General features: G+C 33.4%; 1 protein-coding gene across 1 annotated transcript in view; it reads right to left on the bottom strand.

Annotated features, from left to right (window-relative positions):
• Nucleotides 1-25,394, bottom strand: part of Sec16 (endoplasmic reticulum export factor secretory 16) — a 627,195-nt gene that overhangs the window by 304,843 nt on the left and 296,958 nt on the right. Inside the window, exons 17-18 of the mRNA XM_090400384.1 lie at nt 18,587-18,865; nt 7,711-7,890 (exon numbers count right to left, since the gene is read on the bottom strand). Coding sequence (XP_090256510.1) covers nt 7,711-7,890; nt 18,587-18,865 — 459 coding nt within the window. The remainder of the gene's footprint in view (nt 1-7,710; nt 7,891-18,586; nt 18,866-25,394) is intronic.

Below are 25,394 nucleotides of genomic sequence, written 5' to 3'. Positions count from 1 at the left end.
GACATTAGCGGCCTCATGACTAGCTGAAGCAGACTTTCCTATAATTTTTACATTACAGAGTGAATAATACATCTGGAATTTCTGGACCCAGCCAATGCTGACAATGAAAATCTTGTTTGCAATGCTGCTAAAATGGGGGGGTGGGGCTTAAATCTGTTGTAATGAGTGCCTTAGTGGAAATCATAACAATGTTCACAGGCAAGTTTTTCTTGTGCTGATTTTCGGTTAAAACAAAAGTGCATTCTCCATTTTTAACATCATAATTTTATCACATATATAAACCAGAGAGCAGTAAGAATTCCACCAGTTTGCACTGTCTCTCTAATCTCAGTTTCTTGATTTCTTATATATCATACTTTCGTTGACACTAAACATGTGGCCAATGGCTGTGTAAGTGAGCCCTTCTTGGCATTTATTTAGAATTCGAAATTTCTCATTACAATTCACTTTCTTGGCCTTTCTTAGGCTTTTACAAATTACTAAGATGCACTTCATTTAGATTCATGAGTATTCATATAAACACAGTAATATTTTAAGCACAAGTAACTTAATGCTCACTGTGAAACTGAAGACATGTTGTCTTCAGTTTCACAGTACCTTAACATGTTTCATGTTGACAGTTGTGAAATTTCACAACTGTCAACATGAAAATATGAATCTGCAAATACAGAATACAGACCCCATGAAAAAGGGAGACCAAATTGTGTAAGAATTCTAGCACAGGTCAGATCAATGAATGAATACACTATAATATAAAGTATCAAGGCTAAAAGTAATCTGTAAAAACCAGATGTCATAAATAAAAATAATAATTACATCAGCCAATTAGAATACGCTTACATTTTTGTGGGGGAAGGGTTAAAATTATGCCACTTATTCTCTTTAATTTATTCATTTACTTTCCACAAGAAGTTAGGCAAGACAATTAAGGCAGTTTTAGACATGATGTAGCTTACTATGGTATGTTATTAGTTACTGTAATGTAGTAGTATATATATATTCCTGAAGATGGGCTTAATATTGTATGGTGCAAAGATAACAGTACTGAATGATTACAATGATATATGTTATGGAGTAAACAGGTTTTTATTAACAAAGGAATTAAGGAATTTAAAGAATAACAAAGAAGTTAAGAAATTATTAACTGCACAACATGTAGTGACTTTCCTGCTGTGAACAGGTTTCTCCTAGACAAATTCAGGTCTCAAGAAACCAAGAACCGTAGGTTCATCAGTTTACATGACCATTTAGATGAAAATGTGCTTTGTCCGAGAACCAGACATTATGGAGGAAGGTCAGATCTTCGTAGCCAATGGCCAGCATGCATGCACACTATTCCAATCATGCAGCATAATCTGTTGCTGTTTAACACTAATCCACCTGAATGACATATAGCTCCTTAAGGATTCTCTGTAGTGCTGCTTCATTATCCCAAGTTTTACTGCTGTTCAATGTTGACTGCATTTCAGAGACTAACACTTACTCCAGCACACGCCCTTGATTCCATTTGTGTTAATTAGTGGCCTCCCTGAATGGCGTTTTCATTGTGGCAGAACACTCCCATTATGTCAGAACCTCTCGATTAAGGCAGGCAATGGCGACACTATTGTTTGGGGCATGCTTATGGTCGTTTCCATAAGCATGCCCCATTTGTGAGCAGTTTGTTCACAAACTGCTCACAAACATGTTGTAGGCCAGACAATTTGCTCTATCAACTCTGTAAGAACGAAAATGCTCAACAATAAATGCTGTCAACACCATTGCAACAGTTAAATATAATGACAGACTCTACACATGCTCTTCTATTAATGTACATGCAGTCAATCGGCATGTGTACTGCACGGGGTGTTGAAGTTCAGTAGTGTATTTTCCTCCTCCTCCCCACCATACCATGTAAAGGTTGAAACAGAAACAGAATAATTAAAGCTTTTATCTCAAATGGTAGTGAATTTATAAATCTAACATAATGCTGTTCACTGTTTAATCTCACTAAATGAAATAAATTGCTAGATTGTTTTTAGAAACATTTATATACGTATAAAGAATAACTGAATGTCCTCTGAATATTTATAAATATTGCATTTGAGACAACTATCTGCTAACCATTTTAAGAAATATGCAAGAGGAAAAGGTTAAAGTAATTTAAAAAAAAAGTAAGAAAAAACATTAGAAAGCAAATGTTTTCTAATGTTTTTAAAACTAACAATTCATAAGTCTATGCATGTTGATGTTTAATGGAGAAATCACACATCTAAACAATAATGATTAAATTTATTTAGCTAATTAGATTATAAACCAATATTCTGCCTTGATCACCAAGGCATCATATCATGGACACAAAGAATTTGGCCACATCATATGGTCAAAAATCTAGGAGCTCATCATCGTGAGACTGTAAGATGCCACCACACCCATAGAGAGCAACAATTAGATATCAGTCTGTATTTGCCTTCCTGCTGGTGTGCCTGCATACGCATGCTTGGTATTCCTTTGTGCCCATGAAGAGGCCTAAGTGACCAAGGCAAAATATTGGCTTATAATCTAATTAGCAAAATAAAATTTAATGAATTATTATTTTTTAGACTTTTTTTTCCATTAAATATCAACATTAATGATAATCAATGTCTAAGCATCCATAGTAGAATTAGTAGTCTAATTTATGTATATAAAACATGCCAAGGTCTGTTGAAGTAATTTTGTTAAAGTGTGAGCTAAATGTGATTATATTATATTATGCACATTTAGTAATATGCACATATTACTAAATGTGCATATTACTGTACATCACATTTAAGTTAACAGGTAAATTACCATTATCAGAAAGGCCTTCAAATGATGTATTATATTAAAAATTTATCATGATTACTTATATTATATTTAATTTATATTATATTTTATATTATATATAAAAATGAATACTTAAGCATTCATTTTTCAAATAAATTTATATGAATACAGTATATACAATAAGGTTATCCTTAGTATACTAACATATTTAAAATGTATAAAATGCATGTGTTATTATTAGAGGCAGAATATCCCCCTCCCCAAGCATCAAGGTCATCTTCTGTTGGAGGGGTGAAGAGGATTTTGAAGAGTGCTTACCAGACTGTCCTATCAGGAAACATTTTCTAAGCCTGTTCCACTCCATTCCTCTTGCTTGAAGATTCTTCTTCATAATGTTTTGCCCAATTTTTCAAAGTTAGGTTAACTCTGCTGATTTTTTTTTTTTTAATTTGTGTTCTGGCAAATTGTATTCTATCTATGTCTGTCCTATCAAGATGTGCTTAAACCACCAGAGTTAAGATTCATTTCTTTGATTGCAAGGGCTTTACTCCAAGATTGTGGGAGCTTGATTTCTTATCGTCTCGTCTGTTTTTGGCATCCATGGTATGAATTTGACTATGATGATGTTGAAGACAGTGACTGATCATGTTTCACAACTGTATATCAAAATAGTGACATAAATGGAACCAGATAGATAGCTAACTTTGTTTCCTTACTTATTTCTGGTTTACTCATGAATTCCCAATTTATGAAAGCATGGTACAATCACTAAGTGGAAGCTATTCTTTCTTTCATTCAAAATGCAGTCCAGAATGCATGAATAGAGCTAACCTAAGGTGGTATTGTCACTTAAACAAAAACGTAGAGGAAAGATTAGGAAAATCTTTCCTAATCTTCATGTCATCCTGGCATTAAACAGGAGTTGGATGCCAGGATGACATGAAAAAAACCTACAAGAAAGGCAAGAAGATCTGGACTCATGTAGTCATAAGTGTATTAGATGACTAAAATGTAAGACCTGATGATACTAAATACTGACAACTAACAGATAAATTTTAAAGAATATGCCCCTTGTGGACACAAATCAGGATTTCAACTAGAAATATGAAATCTAAGAGAGAACTAATAATGCAAATATACCTGCTGGATTTCAGTTTGAAATATAAACTATTCATCACTAATACTGTAGCTAAGAAAGGAGTTATGTTGATTTGCTGTTATTTATTGAAAACAAATAACTGCTATAATTAATGTGATATTCATACCACATTAATTATAGCAGTTATTTAGCAATAAAAAGGAGTTAAGTATGAAAACAGTCAAGAATGTAAAAACATCTGCATTCTTAATTGTAATCTATATAAGTAAAACATTTTAGCTAATTAGGAATAATTTTTAGTGAAGAAAGAAAATTAAATATGAAAATAGATAACAGAAGAATCAAAACTGATACCACAGACAAGATGATTAAATTTATATGAAATAAGAGAAACTGACCAAAAAGACATTAATATGCAAGTATTCAAACCAATTCAACTTATAGATCTAAAGGTTGGATGAAAATAAAACAGTTGATTAAGAACTAGAAACTATAGATATGAGAGTTCTGAAGAAAATTAGAAGAGTGAACAGATGGCAGCATCATATGAAAAATGACAATATCAGAAAGCAATTTGACAATTTTAGCAGAGTAAACCTAAGTTGATACAGCCACTTAAAAAGAATCAGAGAGGAGAAAAGTTAGCAAATAAAGATTTAAATATCTTTATATTGCATTATATTTCTAAAAGAATATGATTTTCACTTTCATAAATTTATAAGTATGAAGAATGTAATAGTAAAAATACATTGATGTGAATAGTGTGAAAAGAATAATTTATTTGCACATGAACTATAATAACATAACAAAACACAGTTACCAAAAAAAGCAGACTAAGAAGGTAACATATTTCATTAAAACCAACATTACATGCCAGTGAGATAAGAAAAGAATCATTGCGGCAGAAATGAAATATATGAGAACAACAACAGGCTAAAAAAGCATACAAAAATAAATAGACATGAAGACATATTAAAAGAACTAAACCAAACGCCAATAATGGAAACCATACAAAAATACAGAACAATTAGAAAGGGCACCTAGAACAAATGGCACATGGTAGAATATCCTTGAAGATGAACTACAAACCAAAGGGTTGAACAAACAGACAGAGATTGATGAAACACTGGACCAAGACAAACAGGCCACCTGAACGAGATTAATGAAAGGAGGAAGAACTATAATAGCATTTCAATTTGCACAAAATGTTAAATTTCATGTTAAATGTCAGCTCTTTGCTTTATGCGGATGATGTTATACTTCTAAATAAATCCGCTACAAGTCTGCAAGATTCTCTGACTAAATTGAATAGCTGTTGTAATAGATATGGTATGAAGGTCAGCAATAAAAAGACAAAGACAATGAAAATAGGCAGAATTGTTGAAAATGTCAACTGTGTTGTGAATGGAGAACCTGTGGAACAAGTAAAACATTTCAGCTACTTAGGCACGATTTTAGTGAAGATGGTAAATTAAATATAGAAATAGACAACAGAATCAGCAAAGCTGGTATGGTGGAAAGTCAATTTAATAAATTCATATGGAATAAGAGAGAAATTAGTCAGAACACTAAATTAGCTGCATACAAGACAGTGTTCAAACCAGTTTTAACTTATGGATCTGAGAGCTGGGTCAGAAGTAAAACACTTGACCAAAGACTAGAGACCGCAGATATGAGAGTCCTGAGAAAGATTATGGGCGTGAATAGATGGCATCAATGGCAATATCATATTAAAAATGAGGATATTAGGAAAGAACTTGACATTGTCAGCATCCAGGAATGCGTTAGCAGAGCTAATCTCAGGTGGTATGGTCACTTAAACAAAATGGGCGAGGAAAGATTAGCAAAACAAGTGTTCTCTGCCAGGTCGGCAGCAAAACGACCCAGAGGAAGACCAAGATATAGGTGGATTGATAGGGTACAAAGTGCCTTAGACAATAGAAATATAAGATCTGATAATGTTGGAGTCTTGACAAGTAACAGACTGATTTGGGGGAAAATCGTAGATAGGAAGTTAGTAATGATGTAATTTTTTCCATGTAGTACTATCATATCCTGTACACCCCTTGAGGGTACATGGCAGGAATTTGATGATGATAAACATTTCAGAAAAGCCTGACCTCTATCAATTGATTGCACTGTAGATAACCATTTAAAGAGACTTTTTTTTTCTGAGCACTTATTCAGAAATTAAGTGCTCAGAAAATTTTTTTTTTTGGTCACAAACACTGAATTATGGCCTTGTATATAATTCTTTTATACATTCATTCCTACTACTGCCCCAGATGTAAAAACAATTCTCAGTTTTGTACTGTCGTTACTTATAGTGTAGTTCAGTCTTGTTCATTATTTGATAGTGCCTAGTCAATAAATATATAATTTTTAATAATAATAATAATAAAAAAAGTACTGAAAAGAGGTTCCTCATTATTACTGGCTGTCTCAATATCATGTCATTATCATGGTTCAAAATAGAAAACTGTTCCAATGAAAGATTTAAATACTAATAATTTAAAATCACCTTACTAAAAAAAGATTTATTTGAAATTTTATGTCACTCACTTATCAGTTCATGAAAGCAGAGATAGAATGATTAAGTAATTAAACAGGCATTATAAAAATATAACACATAAATAGAAAGGCATTTCCTGCTTTTTGAAGAATGTCAGCAAGAAAAAAAAAAAAGAGAAAAAAACGTATGGTTGTAAAGACAATGCATTTTTTGAACTTCATAATCATTGTCAAGTAGATATAATAGATTTTTCAATCACACTGATGAAAAGTTCAAGTTCATAATGTTTTATCAGTTTGAAACACTAAAACCATTAGAAATTAAACAAGACAAAGTTGCATGCCAAATGCTTCATACACTTCATATGGAGTGCCAAGAATTCTGTAGTCTGGTAATGGTACATAATTTTCAAATTAAATAACAGAAAATGTTCAAGACATGATCAGATTTGAAAACTATACATCACAAACCAAAGAACAACCAAGGTCAGTGTGGTGTGAAAAGAGCAACTTAGGATAATAAAAATATATTAACAACATGGATGTAGGATAATAATACAAATAAATGGAGTAAGGCACTGTCATTCATCCAATTTATGAAAAATGATCATACATTTATGTTCTAAAAGGACTCCCCCCCATAGAATTCTTTTGATAGTGTTAAGTTCAAGTTTAAGGTCATAGAAACTGTAGTAAATGACATAAGCTCCATTAAGAAACGTTTTAATGCCTATTTTTTGAGACAGATGATGTGCAGAGTCTTGATGTATGTTTTAATATCTAAAAGCAAATAAAGCTATGATGCACATGTACCATGTCTATAAATTGCACGAATTTGTATGAAATCATGGCCAAAGCAACTAAAACTATGAGAAAAATTTTATGCCTGTTAATTATTATGTATGTGGGGTTTTAAAGCAGTTCACCTGTTTTGGTGGAATGAGGAGAAAAAGTTACCAGGAGGGGAACTTACTGTCCATACAACAGAAATCTGCAGAGATGCAAAGGATAAAAAATTACATTATCCTGTCAGGATAATGTAACTTAATTTTAGGTGAGAGATGAAATTCAATGCCTGGTGTAGGGCACCCCCCACAAATACCCCTCTTAGCAGAGGCTTGAAAATAATTATGCAAATTAACATAAAAAATCATCCTCCTATCAAGATAAATAAGCACAAAACAAACAGATTAGTTCGTCCTGTGACAATATCACCAGATGAACTATAACAGAAATATTTTGTGTACTTCCATCAATTACCAAAACAAACACAATCTTTTTTCTAAATTTACACATCACAAATTAATACTTACAGTTACAGCTGCTGGCTGGCGACCTGACATCAACTGATAAAGTGTTTGAAGCGGATCATTAAGAACTAGCGAGTTTGCAAATCTTGTCATAACTCTTGCATAGGTTCGGGGATCCATTTTGGATGCCAAGAAAAGGGCATGTCCCCACAAAGAATGTTTCATAGCCCATTCCAATGCATCCTAAAATTAAAAATTACCAGTTGTTAAGCTAACTTTAAAATTCCCAACATCACACCCACACACACACTATATATATATATATTTTTTTAAAAAATAGATTTAATGACTTAAAACCGAGATAACTTATAAAGTTTAATGAGAATAATACAAATAGTTTTGGCTTATAACAGCCTTCATCAGGTATTCATTAAAGGAAGAGAATAGTAATAAACGTTGAAGTATCTAAAAATCTAGGAATTACAGGTAAAAATTGCAACACATAATTGAAACAAAAAACGTTGTATTTTTTTAAGTTGTTCTAACTGGCGCGCTACTGTTTATTGCATGTGTGCGTGCAGGCTCTCGTGAATGCCAATACTGAATAACTGCAGTATGGCTATCTGGGATGTTATAACTTAAATTGCTGTTTAAGTGTTCAGGAATCAGGATGGTTTTCCGTGGATTCTACAATTTTTCTTTCGAACTCATCACCACAGCGAAAAATATTTTCTGATTTATCCCAGCAAACGGAGTGACTTTGGAGATCATCATTAGGATTGTTTGAAAAAAGAACATGACTGGACAACGCAGTTGCATGTGATCTTTTATAGGAGATGTCTCTCTTATGCTCCTCTATACGTTGTTCAATAGATTTGTTGGTTTGTCCAAAATACAGGATATTGCAATCACACCATAATTTATATACACCTGAATATTTTAGATTGTGATGAATAGGTTTTGTATGGCTAAGAGAATGGATTTTTGGAAGTGTGATGAAGAACGTCCTAATGTTGTATTTTTTAAGGACCTTAGCCAATTTGTCAGAGACTGTGCTAATGTATGGGATGGAGATGCTACCTTTAAAATTATTATTAGTTTCTGGTGCACTGCCTAGGAGGATCCAGAAGAAATTTCTTAATCATTTTTTCAGAGTATCCATTTTGTTTAAAGATAAGAGAGAGGTGATTTATTTCTTTCTTTTTGGAGTTCATCTGGTTCATTCAAAAGAGCGTGCTCTGTGTTCTATTAAAAATGTATCACAACAACCGAAATAAGTCTATGATTATGTGTGTGTGTGTATATATATATATATATATATATATATATATGACAGAATGATCATTGACTCGGTTAACATACATAGTTTTATGAAAAAAATTGAATGACTAGAACCGAGATTTAATTAAAAAGGTTTTAATATAAACACACTACTAGTTTCGGCCTGTAACAGCCTTCTTCAGGTGACATTATAAAAGAAAAAACACTAAACATTGAGGGTTAAAAGACTATGAACAACATAGACAGTCTTTATACATACTTAGCATTAAAACGTTGTAGTTGTATTTGAAGCTGTTCTTTCATTTGTTGCATTGTTGGGAGAGTGCGTGCTTGCTGCATCACGTGAACGCCAGTACATGATTACAGCTGAATGACTATCCGGGAGGTTGTAGCTTAAGTTGTTATTTAGATGAACAGGATTGAAGATGATTTCTCTCGATTCCACAATTTTTCTCTCTATTTTGTCACTGCAACGGAAGATGTTTGTAGATTTTTCCAGCAGACTTTGTGACTTTGGTTATCATCATTAGGATTAGCCGAGAAGAGGATATGACTTGATAATGCACTTGCTCGCTGTCTCTTGTAAGTAATGTCTCTCGTGTGTTCTTCCATACGCATTTCGACAGATTTGTCTGTCTGCCCGAAATAAGGAATATCGCAGTCACATAATATTTTATATACGCCAGGGTATTTGAGTTGATGATGACAAGGTTTTGGGTGGCTAATTAAGGAACGGATCTTTGGAAGTGGAGTGAACAAGGTTCTGATATTGTATTTTTTTAGAACTTTTGCTAATTTATGTGAAACAGTACTTATGTAAGGAATAGATATATTGCTTTTGAATCTATTTGTTTCTTCTGAGAGGATTAAGAAGGAATTTGTTAATGATTTTCTTGGAATATCCATTAACTTCGAAAGAAGTTTTCAGATGGTTTATTTCTGTAAGCAGTTCATTTGGATCATCAAGAAGAGAACGGGCTCTATGTCCCAAGGTGGAAATTATTCCAAGCTTATGAGGAGGGAAATGATGGGATTGACTGTGCAGATATCTGTTGGTATGTGTGGGTTTTCTATATATCGATATTTTTAGTTTACCAGCAGAAGAGCGAGTCAGTTTGACATCAAGAAAAGGCAAGGAATTATCCGTTTCAAGCTCAGCAGTAAACTTTCAAATATATATATATATATATATATATATATATATTTGAAAAAAATTATAGATTTAATGACTATAAAACCGAGATAACATATAAAGATTTTAATGATAAATACATTCTGGATCCTCCTAGGCAGTGCACAACAGAGACTATTAATTTTAAAGGTAGCATCTCCATTCCATACATTAGCACAGTCTCCAAAAAAATAGCTAAAGTCCTTAAAAAATATAATATCAGGACCTTCTTCACCACACTTCCTAAAATCCGTTCTCTAATCAGTCATCCAAACCTACTCATCACAACCTTAAGTACCCTGGAGTATATAAATTGTGGTGCGATTGCAATATCCCATACTTTGGACAAACAAACAAATCTATTGAACTTCGTATAGAAGAACATAAGAGAGACATCTCTTACAAAAGATCTCATGCAACTGCGTTATCCAGTCATGTTCTTTTTTCAAATAATCCTAATGATGACCAACAAAGCCACTCCGTTTGCTGGAATAGATCAGAAAATATCTTTCGCTGTGATGATGAGTTTGAGAGGAAAATTGTAGAATCAAGGGAAATCCTGCTGAACCCGGTCCACTTAAACAACAATTTAAGTTATAACATCCCAGATAGCCATGCTGCAGTTGTTCAATATCGGCGTTCACGTGAACCTGCACGCACAATTGCAATAAATAATGGCACGCCAGTTGGAACAACTTGAAAAAATACAACGTTTTTATGTATCGATTATGTGAGGCAATTTGTACCTGTAATTTCCAGTTTGTTTAGATAATTCAATGTTTATTAGTATTCCTTTATAAATACCTGAAGAAGGCTGCTATATGCCGAAACTAGTAGTATTTATCATTAAAATCTTTATATGTTATCTCGGTTTTATAGTCATTAAATCTATAATTTTTTTCAAATGTACAACAACTGAGTAAAAGCTGATCACCACATATATATATATTGGCACTTTTATCACTTTAAATTTTGTCTTTATATGTTTTTGAAGTAATCATATTTAGTATAGTGCCACAGAATATTGCATAATAATCACTAAAATTTACATTATAATCAAAACAATAGATATTTTTATACTCCTTAGGATTTTCAAAATCCAATATCATTTTCAACAGAAAAATAAACAATGAATAGTTCCCTCATTGTTTTTAAGTTATATCAAACATTATGGAAGAGGGAGAGAGATCTAACATTTCTGCTTTTATAATGTCCCAGCTTTAAAAGTCCCATCACTGGACAGTAATCTGGACCAAACTTAATATTAATGATTTAAAAGGATTACAGTCAGCTAGAATTTTTCAGCAATATTCTGGCATGTTTACACATTTCTGCTGAACACATCATTTAAATCTTATGGCTAGATTCATTCACTATTCCCTTTATCTAATCTTTGGTTCTACTAACAGCATGCCAAGCATGAACAACAGAAATGTGCATATCAAAATATGATTTCAATCAGCATATTATATCCATCTTCCTTTTTTGCTTATATTAAAGCTCAAATAGTTGAGCACAAGTAACACATCCAAAACTGATTCTGAAGAGGCAGAAGCATGTTTCATGTTCAAATGAAAGTCATGCTCTCTTGCCAAAGTCATCAACTTTAACTTTTATCAACAGTGCTTCCGCCTGCACATGTGTGGTTCTACCACAATGCTGCCTACAAAAAGAAAAGCCAATCTCCTGGTTTCTTACTGCATCTCCAATTTTTGCAACAAAAATCTTGGTAGATGTCCTCCTACTATTCCAAACATGCAATATCGAATGCTCCCCTCCCAGAAAGAGAAGAATCTTAATCAAACTAGATACAAGAAATCTCCTGATTCTGATAGCATGCCTAAACAAAAAATTACATGATAGCCACAGTAATAAACTTTAATGAAAGTACAGATATTTCATACTAAAAATAACAGTACATCAGCATATAGAAACAAACAAATCAAAGAACCGGAATATAAAGTGCATGCAACAATCAGTTTATCAATTAAAATCGGTTGTCGAGAGCTAGAAATTAATAAGCAATATTAAAACTATTTTTGACATTATTATTGTTACATTATTATTATCATTACTACATTCATCATTGTAGTATTGATGAACATCAATACTACAATGAATACACGAAACCTCAAAGTCTGGTATGAATACTACATTCACAGTATTGACACTAAACATCAAATATTAAAACTAAATATAAAAGTAAATATTAAAGATAATTGCTCCATTTTTCAATTTTCTATTAGTATTCCATCAAATCCAGATGCCTGCCCATTTTTCATCTTTGTAAGTGCATGTGTTATACTGCATAAAGACTGCAGCATTTGTAATATTATATATGTTCTGTCATCTATTACGTACTTCTACTACCCTGCTTTGTCTTTAATTTCTTTTCTTATTCGGGAATGGTCGGCTGCCACCATTTATCTATTTCTACTATATCTTATTTCTCAAGCTCTAAAAAGTAACAAATTTATTTGTTTTAACAACTGCACCAGTTAGACTATATATATTGAGTATGAGAATATAAGATCTTAAATCAAAGACCAAGCAGATATCATTTATATCCCCCCCCCCCCTATATTATTCTTACTTTAAACTAGTCGTGGCTTAAAGATAATTCATATAAACTTCTATCTTATGCCGGTTCAAATTTTTTAGGATAGTGCATTGACAGAATCAGTTCAATATGTTGTTTACAAACCATTTAATTAAGTGAAACAGAAATATGTATAGAATGAGTTACATTCACACATATACACAACGTCATTACAATTCCCTTGCTGGTCTTAGTTCTTTCTAACTTAGTTTTAAACTAATTCTCAATCTAGCATAACATTAACTGAATATAAGACATACCTTGGTTATGCCTAATTCACCATTAATATACATTATTCTCATAAACACAGACGCTCGACATACATCCTTGTTTGGTATTACAACTACTTACAATTCTTGTTCAGCAGACAGTCTTTCACATTAACCTTTTGTTCACATGTAATTCTTCTTGGTGTCTTTCTTTCCACTTTATGACATTCCTGTTTTCCTGCTAAAAATTCTTCCTTGTCTGGGTTGTCGACTATGCCTTATTGACCGACCCTTAACACGGTGGCGATGTATAGCTCCTTCCCTCCGAGATGAATGACACAATATTTCTTGCATGGCATACCCAGGTAGAAGACTGAACCATTGACACTTCTCTTTAGATTTCTGACAGCGATTCTTGGCATGACAGAGGCTCAGGTAAGAGAGGACCTAAAAGAATCCTAAGACAAACAACACTTTTCTTTCAACTTCCGACAGTAACTTGGTGCAACAGGAACTCAGGTAAGAGAAAGCTTAGGAAACCCTCAGACAAAATTCCTTCTAGACGACTTGCCTTATATAGGCCCTGACTTCAGTTGTGTGCATGCACGCATCTCTCGAAAATGGTCACGTATTTACCTTCAGACATGCTGATATCATTCTTCGTGCGTCTCTGGAATTCTTTATGCATGGTGACTATGGTCACATACTGACCTTTGGACAATGTCATTCTTCACAGGTCTTTGGAAATTTCCATCTATAGCAATTTTCAGAATTCTTCACTAATCTTAGAATTAGACTCACTAATTTAACATTACATAACCTTACATGATGACGTCATGTGCCACATTATTTTAACAAAGGCTCAATACAATATTATTACAGAAAAGATTATTTCAAAGATTAACATTTCTCTGAGAACATTCTCCTAAAAAAAAAAAAAAAAAAAACATAAGTTATGAAGTCACATATCATGAGATTTTACATGTTTTACTTCATCATCTTGGACTGTGTATTTGTTGTACATCCTTTTCTTTATTGTTGTTGTTCTCTATTACTTTCCCCTTATTTGTATACAATTCTTGATAAAATTTATCTATAATCTCCAACATGTTTGTTCTGTTTGTAATCAGTATTCCATATTCATCTTTTCCACCTGTGATATATAAAGATTACCTGCATTATCAAGTTTTCTTTATACTATTGTTATTTTCTATTGCTGTTCTTATCATATTTGTATTGAAATGCCTTATATCCTCCTATCTCTTTCCTTATTGTTTTGCAAAGTTTAGTATATTCTATGTTTCTTACACGATGTGCATCCTGTTTCATGTTTCTTCTTTTTTCTATTAGGTCTTGAGTTTCCTTTTTGTCTATTTTTGAAAATCTTTTTTTTTTTTTTTCCAATATTTCTAAGATGTTTCTAGTTTTTTTTTTTTTTTTTAATCAGTTTTGTCTTTCCATTCTTAGGTTTATTATTTTGCTTTGTCATCACTAATAAGAGTATCCACATTAGAAGAAGTAGCCTATGTATAGAATTCTTGCTGATTGTTTCTTCTTATTTAAAAACCTATCCATTTTTAAAACCTGGTCAGGTTTACTTTATCTGAGACAGCACTCCTTTCCAGAACTGTTTAGAACTGTTTCTTCATGTTTCCTGCCAAGAACAGTTTTAATCATAATTTTATTAGTTTATCGTTTATGGCCTTGGACACTATGGCCTTTCATTCTTCTCTTCATATTCATGGAGGTTTATGGTCTAATCTCCCCATGCTGTCCAGATGGATTGGGAGATGCATTTGATAGCTTTCTACCAGTTATATAGTAGAATAATAGGAAATGGTAAGAGGAGGATGGAATAAAGATCCTTAGCTCTAAAGTTATAAGAATAACATAGGGTATGTTAGAAGTTAGAAAGTAACAGGATGAAATTAAGGAGATAGGAAAGGAATCTGACAATCAGATAAGCATGAAGGTAGGAGTAGGTGATATACAACCAGAAATGCTCAAATACAGAAGTATATATAGTATATAGTATAAGTATATACAGTCGCTAAACCATCATACGTGCAAATGCAGATACAATGATTTAGCAACACTGCACTCCCATGAATCAACCACATGTAGTTTTTGTGAACTATTTGTTTACAACATCACTGCTCACTACATCTCTCTCTCTGTTTTGGTGCTTCACTGTGAATTATAAATGGTTTATTATCTTGTTGTTAATAACAGCAGATGAAATTCAAAGTAATGATGATGTTGCCTGTTACATTAGATACTAAATGTAAAATGATTAAATTTAGTGACAATACTTGAAAAGATGTTGAGAAAAATTATGGAAGAGGAGCTTGGAAAAGATCAGATTTTCACTTTAAGAGAAATAGTTTATAAATCTGGGGAATATAACAAGAATATGTATAAGTTTTGTAGATCTGGAAAAGGCATACAATAAGGGGCAATTATATGGGGTAAATGGAACATTGTACAGAGCCATACATAGTCTATATGTAAGCTGCCAGTTAGCAGTTAGTATTCAAAGAAATATAGCAAGATGGTTTGATGTAAAATGAGGTGTAAGACAAGAATGCACATTATCTCCACTCTTACTCATCATCTGTATGGAGCAAAGACAGAACTGGAAATGATTCTGCTCATGGTGGAGTAGCTATCCTTATGGGCAGTCATACTCCTTTCCATTGTGTCCAGTTTAATACTGCTCTAGAAGCAGTTGTGATTTGCTTATCTGTGGGGTTTCTTATCACAGCATGTTCAATACATTCACCACTGGGTAATGAATTAAATGAAACAGAACTTGATCTGTTTCAAATTTGTTTTCAAAACAAATCTCCTATTGCAACTACCTCATCCCATACTCCTAATAGAGGATTTTAATGGACATAACATTCTGTGGTGTAGTGTCAGCATGAATAGACAAGGTTGCATCATTGAGCGAATGCTCAACAACCATTATCTCTTCCTTATTAATAATAGAGTAAACCCTCCATATATCTACCCACTTCTAATTTTGCAATTGCTCTTCTGATCTGCTTCCCTGCCATTTCTCCACTGCTCACATGGGATGTTGAAGAAAACATACAAAAGTGATCATTTTCCTGTTATTATCACTGTGTTCACAGGAATCATGCCCTGTTACATGGATGCCCATGTGGAAAATGGACCAGGCTGACTGGAATACATTTTCCCATCTTGAAAAATTTAATACTGAAGCATTCAGTCAAATAGCTATCAATGAAGTATGTAATAGACTGTATTGGCCATTTAGCAATGCCAAAAATATCATCCTGATTTCCACTCTATCCAAAGCCTTGGTGGAACACAGAATGGCAAGCAGAAAAGACCAAAATAGAGCATGGAGTATACTTCGTAGATACACTGCCACAACTAACTTAATAGCATTTAAACGTGCTCGGGCCAAAGCACATTATGGAGACATCAGAGTCAAACATTCCTAAATCCACTTTACATCATATATCAATCAAACAACCAGTGCAAAAACTATATGAGATAAATCCAAAAGATGAAAGGTAGATACAGAACACACTGTTTTTCTGCCATGAAACATAATGAATGTATTGTTGCTGTTCCCAGTTATTGCAGACACTTTGGGAGAAAATTTTGCCAGAATCTTAGCAACAGTTCCATATCCTTTAATACTGAAAGAGCAATAAGAGAAACAGTGGCTAAGCTTTTGTACCAAGGAATAGTCATATAATCAGCCATATGTTAAGGAGGAACTCAAAAGGGCCCCTTTTCTGTCTCAACCTTAGCACAGTAAGCCCTGGTGACATCGATTATGAGATGATAAAACACCTCCCATCATCTTCTGTGGATCTTCTCTTACTATACAACAGAATATTCACAGATGAAGAATTTCTGGACTCGTCATAAGTCAGTAGTCATTGCTGTTCCAAAACCAGGCAAGAATCCAGCGCATGCCAATAATTATTGTCCAGTTGCTCTAACTAGCTGTTGCTGTAAGGTCTTTGAAAAATGGTAAATGCAAGACTTCTGTGTTACTTAGGAAGCAACTAACTTCTTTCCAACACAGTGTGGATTTCTAGACACCAATTAATCTTGGATCATTTGGTCCATTTAGAAATGTATAAGTGATGCTTTCCTGAAATGAGAACATGGTTTCAGTATTCTATGCCATGGAAAAAGCTTATGACACAGCCTGGAGATATGACATATTAAATGACCTGTTTAATTTTGGTCTGAGGGAGACACCTTCCTGTTTTTATTAAGAACTTTCTATCCAGCCAAGTCTTCTAAGTCCAAGCGGGAAGTATGTTATCTCAGCCATATCATCAAGAAGAGGGAGTTCCTCAAGGCTCTGTCTTAAGTGTGACCCTGTTCTCTATTAAAGTGAACTCAATTACTGAACAGGAAAAGGTGTCTGAACTCACTAGACACCGTTATGTCAACAACTTCGGTTACTGTGACTCCTGCAATATAAGGGTCATTGAAAGACAACTTCAAGCAGTTGATTGTGTCTGCTCATGGACTTTTTGCCATGAGTTCAGGTTTTCTGCAGGAAAAAACTGTACACTCCTGCCAGAAACACACTCTCCACCTGGATCCTGATTTAAGAATGTGACCAACTATTATTCCAGTAGCACCAGAGAACTAAATTTTTTGGAAATCATCTTTGACAGAAAATTAACATTCTTTACATGCATTCGTTATCTTTGGGGAAAAGTGCAAGAAAAAAAAAAGGATTGAATATCTTCTGCACTTTATCCTCTTCAGAATGGGATTAGAAATAAAACAGTTGATCAAAGACTAGAGACTACAGATATGAGAGTTCTGAGAAAAATTAGGGGTGTGAACAGATGTCTTCATTTTTAATACAACACTGCCATTAGAAAGGAACTTGACATTGTCTGCATTCAAGAATGTGTGAGCAGGGCTAATCTAAGGTGGTATGGTCACTTAAATAGAATAGGTGAGGAAAGGTTAGCAAAACAGGTGTTTGATGCCAAGATAGCAGGAAAGGGACCCAGAGGAAGACCAAGGTCTAAGTGGATTGATTCAATCAAAAGTGACATAGAACAAAATGTGACAACGATACTGGAGTGCGGACAAGTAATAGATTGATTTGGAGGAAAATTGTTGATAGGATATTAATAATAAAGTAAACTTAATCATGCAGTGTTGTCATAGTAGCCTGAACATCCTTTGAGGGTACATACCAGGAAATTGATGATGACAATGGTGTATTGAACATGCAGACTAAACTTACCTCGCATTGTTTTTGTTTGTAAAAACAGTAGAGCTCCTAGTGAAGTGAAAAGCGAAATGTGAAAATTGTCACATTTACTTATGTCACGTATAAGTAAATGTGACAATCTTATTGGCAAAAACTTTTAATGATGTAGATTGACGACCAAACTGGTTGGAATGTTCCCTTAAGCCAAGTTATTCAGAATAGCGTTGTTCATCTGATGCACATAAATGCCTTATTTACATCACTACTTAAAAATATTATTAAACCATTATATGCATCTACAAGCAAAAGTGATTTGATATTACTTGGAGGATTTGAACTTCACATATCACATAACTGGAACATGCCTATATCCATGACAAAATTGTACACTTTACTGTTCAAATATATGACTTTGCTATGATAATAAGAACAAATAGTTAAAAAATTACCTTTCTATGGCCAAAGAGTAAAAATTCTCTGAATTTTCTTGTAATTCTATCCACAGTTGAAGCCTGTGAATTGATTAAAGTGCGATCCTGTACTACAACAATTCCTTCATCTGGTGAAGGGGTGTCTGCTGAGGGTGCCTGTCCTACAGAGTCACTTAACTCAGAAATTGTATTCTCTACTTGAGGGGTGTCAGACGGTAGACGAGAGGATATAACTGAAGGACGGAGCACTTCATGGTCTTTCAAAAGAAGTTCGGCGATATCACTTCCTGCAACAGACTAAAAGAAAAATAATTTATAAATGAATATTGAAGAATAAGAAAAATAAAATATATAACCAACAGAAGATTTTTTTTACTTACATGATATCCAATCTTTTCTTTAATACCAAGACATGTATTGTGTTGAGACTAATTTATACTATGATAGGGAAACAAGAAACCATCTTCGATGTTTGCAATTGTCTTGAGGGGAAGATGACATTGTTCAGTATATGCCAGTGCCCACTTATAGCTACTTCAGGCCTTCATCTATCAGAGGCCTTAAGTGGCTTAAAAAAAGTTCCATGTTTGGCCTATAGAGTAGAGTTTCCAACTTTGTAAAAATAAATAAAAAATACAAAAAAATCACAATAATGATAAAAAAAATTCATTGGTCTGATCACAGTACTGATGTACTATACTGATGGCTAAGCCTTTCATGGGTGGGAGACAAAAATATTTAACAGTACTTATATTAAAAGCCGTTTTTTTTAACTGCATAAATTTTATTTATGCTAAAATTTCATTTTATTTGATAACACCATAAACAAATATAAGATCTGATATGACACAATGGCTAATATTCTAATAAGACAGGGCCTGGAATTTTAATGGTATCCATGCTCAGTTTTTTTTTTTTTTTTTTTTTACCTAGTGTCTTTGCTGCTTCAAATTTTATAAATCATTTCAGATATTCAAAAGATTAAATTATTCAAAAGATTTAATACAATATTCGCTTATGTCTCATTATTTATATAAAAAGTATACGATGAGTACGAGGGTGTGCTGAAAAGTTGTGATAATCACCATGAAGGAATTGACATGTCTTCTTATATATCCTAAAAGAAAAAGAGCAAATTATTACAATTGGATAAAACATTGAGGTTAAATGGCTTAAGAGATGTTCTTCCTTATGGTTATATCAGTTGCTTTAATATGATTTTTGTTCCAGGTATTTATCAGAACTTTCCACCACCCACATACATGAAATTAAAAAAGGTAAGATTACTGCAACAGGGATGAAGGGAGTCATTAATACATGTAATTTATGGTATAAATTTTTGAATGAAGAGCCATTAATTAAGTTCAAGCCAATAATGAAGAACAGTGGCTGATATCAAAATTAGCCATGACAAATATGAGATGTTTCTATCAAGTGTTAATATAAACAAAGATGGAGGTTGAAAAACAAATACTCTGAATGAGATAATTGCAAGAGCATTTATGCTTCATCAGAAAGTAAATTATACATAAGAAATTATGATTACATTTCTTTTTTAATTCATTACCCAAGCATAAATAAAATAAAATATGCACGAGAAATATCTTCATGACTAGGCTACTTGCATACAGAGGCTAATGCCTTGTGTTGTCATGCATTATGGGAAAGGTTATTATCCAGACTGCTTTCAACCTTTAAGGTTTTTAAGGTTTCAGTGGGAGCCAGACCTGTGAGATACTATAAGCTGAATCAATGCAAAGTCATACTTTCCATATACAAACAGAAAAATAATACATCACCATATTATTAAAATTCTATTAATATTAAAACTGGATAAAAGATAACTGTACCAATTTTTTTTTTCACTTAGTCAGAAAATAAATTATATTTGAGAAGAAATTAAATCATTTAGCTATTTTGCTTGCTCATCCAAGGATGATCAAACAAAAGTAAGTTGGCTAAAGTATGTAATTTCTTGTCAAGCATAATTTACTTTCTGACCAAGTTAAAAAAACCTTCTGTAATTCATCCAAATATTTTAATAAACTGCCCAAGCATAAGCAAACAAGCTTGCTTAATGCTTGAGTAAAGGATAAAATTGAAATGTAGCTTCTTGTCAAGTAATTTAACTTGATAAATGAAATTTTAAAATTTCAGGAATTTCAAAGGAATGTTGCACATGAATTTTAATCTTCATGTGCAACATTCAATCGTTCTAAGAATCAATAATCATATAATATAGAACTAAACCTTATATAAAATATTCAAGTTACTAAGTGAAAATATTAACTACAGTCTATGGTGTATTATTATGAAACTGAAATTTGGGACAGGATAAATGATAGCTTTAAGGAAATACAGACAACTGACCACAGCTTCTGACCTAATGTGCAACCATTACCTTCACATAGTTGTGCCTCATTAGCAGGTATCCACATAGATACTGAAAAAACACAGTTTGGCTGGCAACCATTTGGAACCAACAAAATTTTTTCTGTACACATAAAATAACACAAAATGATGGAACATAAATTTCATGCCAGCTAAGAAGTTGCCTAGTTAAACAAAACTCGCTATTTTCATCAAGGAACCAAGGTGAACAATGAAAAGTCAGCTACTGGAACAAAAAACAAAAGAATACAAGATGAGCCTACAGCTCTCAGTTGTGAGCTGTAGGCTAAAATACACAAAGATTATTGAAGAAAAAATGAAAGAGTTTGAGAACAGGAATCAAACCTTAGAGATTCAGTGGCAAACTCTGAAGAAAACATTGATTGATTCTGCCAGAAAGGCATGTGGTGAGGTTGTCTGTAAGGATAAAAAAAATCAGAACTCCCTGGTGGACACAGGAAGTTAAAGAGGCAGTGAAGGAAAAGAAGAAAGCATACCAAAAGTTCCTGTCAAATAAGTCAGCTTGTGCTCTTAGAGAATATAGAGACAAATGCAAGAATGCTAAACACTGTGTAAAACTAGCTAAACAAAAGTCATGGGAGGACTTTGGCAAGAATATAGAAAATAAATATCAAGAAGGTGGCAAAATATTCTGGAGGTTGTTAAAGAAGCTTAAGAATGGAGGAAAGAGTGCTATAAAAGGAATTAGAGATGATAAAGGTGACATGAAAACGGGAGAAAAAGATATCCTTGAAGTATGGAGTAATTACTTTGAAAAACTGCTAAATGAAACAAGCAGTGATGACAGCACAGTGATAAAAAACATTGACCAGGCATGCAGTCAGGAATACATATCCATACTTGAAGTAGAAAAAGCCATCAAAGGCTTGAAATGTGGAAAGGCAGCAGGAGTAGATGATATTTGACCAGAAATGCTGAAGTATGGTGGTATAAGAGTCTTACAGTGGCTGCACTGCATAGTTCAGAAAGCCTGGACAGAGGGACGAATTCCCGATGATTGGAGTAGAGCTCTCATAGTACCCATATATAAAAAGGGAAATAAAACTGAATGTGAGAATTACAGAGGTATTTCCCTACTGAGTGTTCCTGGCAAGATCTATGCAAGTATACTTGAGAAACGGTTGAGAAGGATTGTGGAAGAAAAGCTTGGTGAAGAACAAGCTGGATTCAGGCCAAATAGAGGCTGTCAGGATCAGATCTTCACTTTACGACAAATAGTCGAGAAAGCATGGGAATATAACAAAGATATGTATTTAAGTTTTGTTGATTTGGAAAAGGCATATGACAAGGTGCCAAGAGAGAAGCTATTCAATACATTACAGTTATATGGTGTCAATGGGGCATTATATCAAGCAATACTTAGTCTTTATTTGAGTTGTAAGTCAGCAGTTAGAATTGAAGGAAGTACAGGAAGATGGTTTAATGTTAAATCTGGTATGAGACAAGGATGTACATTATCTCCTCTGCTATTCATTTCTATATATGGATCACATTATGAAGGAAAGTAGTATTAAACCTTGTATCAAAATTGGAGATGTTTATGTCAGCTCTTTGCTTTATGCGGATGATATTATACTTCTAAATAAATCCGCTACAAGTCTGCAAGATTCCCTGACTAAATTGAATAACTATTGTAATAGATATGGTATGAAGGTCAGCAATAAAAAGACAAAGACAATGAAAATAGGCAGAATCATTGAAAATGTCAACTGTGTTGTGAATGGAGAACCTGTGGAACAAGTAAAACATTTCAGCTATTTAGGCACGATTTTTAGTGAAGATGGTAAATTAAATATAGAAATAGACAACAGAATCAGCAAAGCTGGTATGGTGGGAAGTCAATTGAATAAATTCATATGGAATAAGAGAGAAATTAGTCGGAACACTAAATTAGCTGTATACAAAACAGTGTTCAAACCAGTTTTAACTTATGGATCTGAGAGCTGGGTCAGAAGTAAAACACTTGACCAAAGACTAGAGACCACAGATATGAGAGTCCTGAGAAAGATTATAGGCATGAACAGATGATATCAATGGCAGTATCATATTAAAAACGAGGATATTAGGAAAGAACTTGGCATTGTCAGCATCCAGGAATGCGTTAGCAGAGTAATCTCAGGTGGTATGGTCACTTAAACAGAATGGGCAAGGAAAGATTAGCAAAATAAGTGTTCTCTGCCAGGTTGGCAGCAAAACGACCCAGAGGAAGACCAAGATATAGGTGGATTGATACGGTACAAAGTGCTTTAGACGATAGAAATATAAGATCTGATAATGTTGGAGTGTTGACAAGTAACAGGCTGATTTGGAGGAAAATTGTAGATAGGAAATTAATAATGATGTAATTTTTTTCATGTAGTACTATCATATCCTGTACACACCTTGAGGGTACACGGCAGGAATTTGATGATGATGATGATGATGATGATGATAGAAGATGAGCACTAATATAAAAAACATCAAGAGAAAAGTATTAACTGGCAAAAAAAACTAGAGAAGTACCACATAATTGGGATTACTGAAACAAAGAAGACCTAAACAAGTGAGATTCTGCTATATAATAAATATATGATTTTCAGTTCACACAATGATCAGGGTAGGTATGCATTCAACATTAACACAAAGATAAACTTCTTGATTGGAAGCAATATTCTTTTTAATCTTTGCTGGCCCACGTGCACATAAAAAACATTTTGTGTGCAAGTTTCCAGTCTCAGATTCTGAGTGTGTAGTAGCCTGTGCTCATAATATCGAAAGTCATAAGCATAAACTCTTAATTGGATATGCCTAAAATCAGTGACATCTTTATTAAAAGATCTTGTACTGCATGCTAAATATTTTTATAAGAATAACCTCAATGCTTTTGTAGAAAGTTCTGGTATTGAGAACACAATTTTATATAAATAACAAGTCTAATAAAATAAACAAATATAACCCAAGTTTCGTAAATCATGAGAGGTACTAACAAAAGTTAAATACAAAAAGACTAGAAACGATTAATTACATATATTAGATGTTATCAGAATTTCGCAATTAGTATATACAAAAAAAGTAAAATCAATTACTGTATAAGCATTAGAATGATGCTAGTTGTTGTCATGTTCTGTAGCAGGTCACATGTCATATCCCAGGTCTGCGTTAGTTTGATTTTTGTTACATTATGTGGGGATCCTAAGTATTTAAGAGACCTCCTTGAACTTTCTTGTAAAACAGTTATGATCATTATAAGGCATTTTTGTTTGTTGCCACACACACACACTTGAATTATTTAGAAGTACATAACAAAGAAGGCAGTTAGTCCTTTCATTTCAATATGAGTTTTGTGCAAAGTGAAAAATTAAGTAGTTTGTGGGATTAGGAAAGATGCCATGAGAATTCGATAGACACGTGCGATGATTAGACCAATAGAGGAATTGGAGGTGTGAATATGAGCAAGATTTCATAAGTTGATGTGGAAGACAGTGACATAAGAAATAATGTGGGAATGAATAACAGAAATCTTACAGCTTCAACAAGAGTTTCACAATAAATGTTTCATGTGAATTACTGAATCTAACACTAGACCTGAAGTGGCTTGAAAATATTACATTTACTCTAGATCTGGATTACAGTTTTTGCATGATCTAACTTTAGTCCACCTATGGTACTAATAGTAATGAATACAGAAACCCTGTTCTAGAAGAGAAACATAACATTTTCGAGCCACTTCAGGCCTCCGATAAGCAGGATGGTGATCTCACACCATGTGATGAAACTCACTACCACTTCACACCAATGGTAGTAAGTATCAGTAAAGGTAAGAAAGGAAACAAATTTCATGGGAGGGAGGTGTTTTTACTAAAAACAAGAAATGAGTGAAAAAGGATATGTATAGTGATTCTATGATTCAAGTATTCTAGATGAAAACCTGTTTTCTGAGCGAAGATTTGTAACCTGAATATATGCAAAGCAGGTAGAACCAGATAATTATATTGGCTAGAAAAGAAATATTTGAAAAGATTAAGTAGAGTATGAGAGAAGACAATAAAAAAGGACACCAAGATTTTGTTCCTTGATAAGCTACAATGAGAGAGAGAGAGAGAGAGAGAGAAGGTGATTGCAAATATTTCAATGTACAGATTGTGCAGAACGTATAGTGTGCAGTATGTTGATGTACTGGGTATTTTTGATTTTAACCAGGATCAGGCTGGATTATGTAATTAGTCTTTGTGTCTGAAAAACAGTCATTCAATGAAAATAAATATGGGTAGTCAGGTAAATTTACAAGGTTGCTACATTTGAGCTTATGAATACGTACTAACCTGAGAAATAAAAGTATGCAAGGGTTGGCTCAAAATGTGCAATTTTGGTAAATGAATTAAGTCGGGCTGCTTATATGATCAAATCAAATCAAAACAGTTTGAATATGCATAAG

This window comes from Typopeltis vanoorti, chromosome 1, assembly GCF_054136105.1.
Source record: "Typopeltis vanoorti isolate ZY-2024b chromosome 1, IOZ_Tvanoo_1.0, whole genome shotgun sequence".
NCBI classification, from domain to species: domain Eukaryota; kingdom Metazoa; phylum Arthropoda; class Arachnida; order Uropygi; family Thelyphonidae; genus Typopeltis; species Typopeltis vanoorti.
This window is presented reverse-complemented; position numbering and strand designations above follow the sequence as displayed.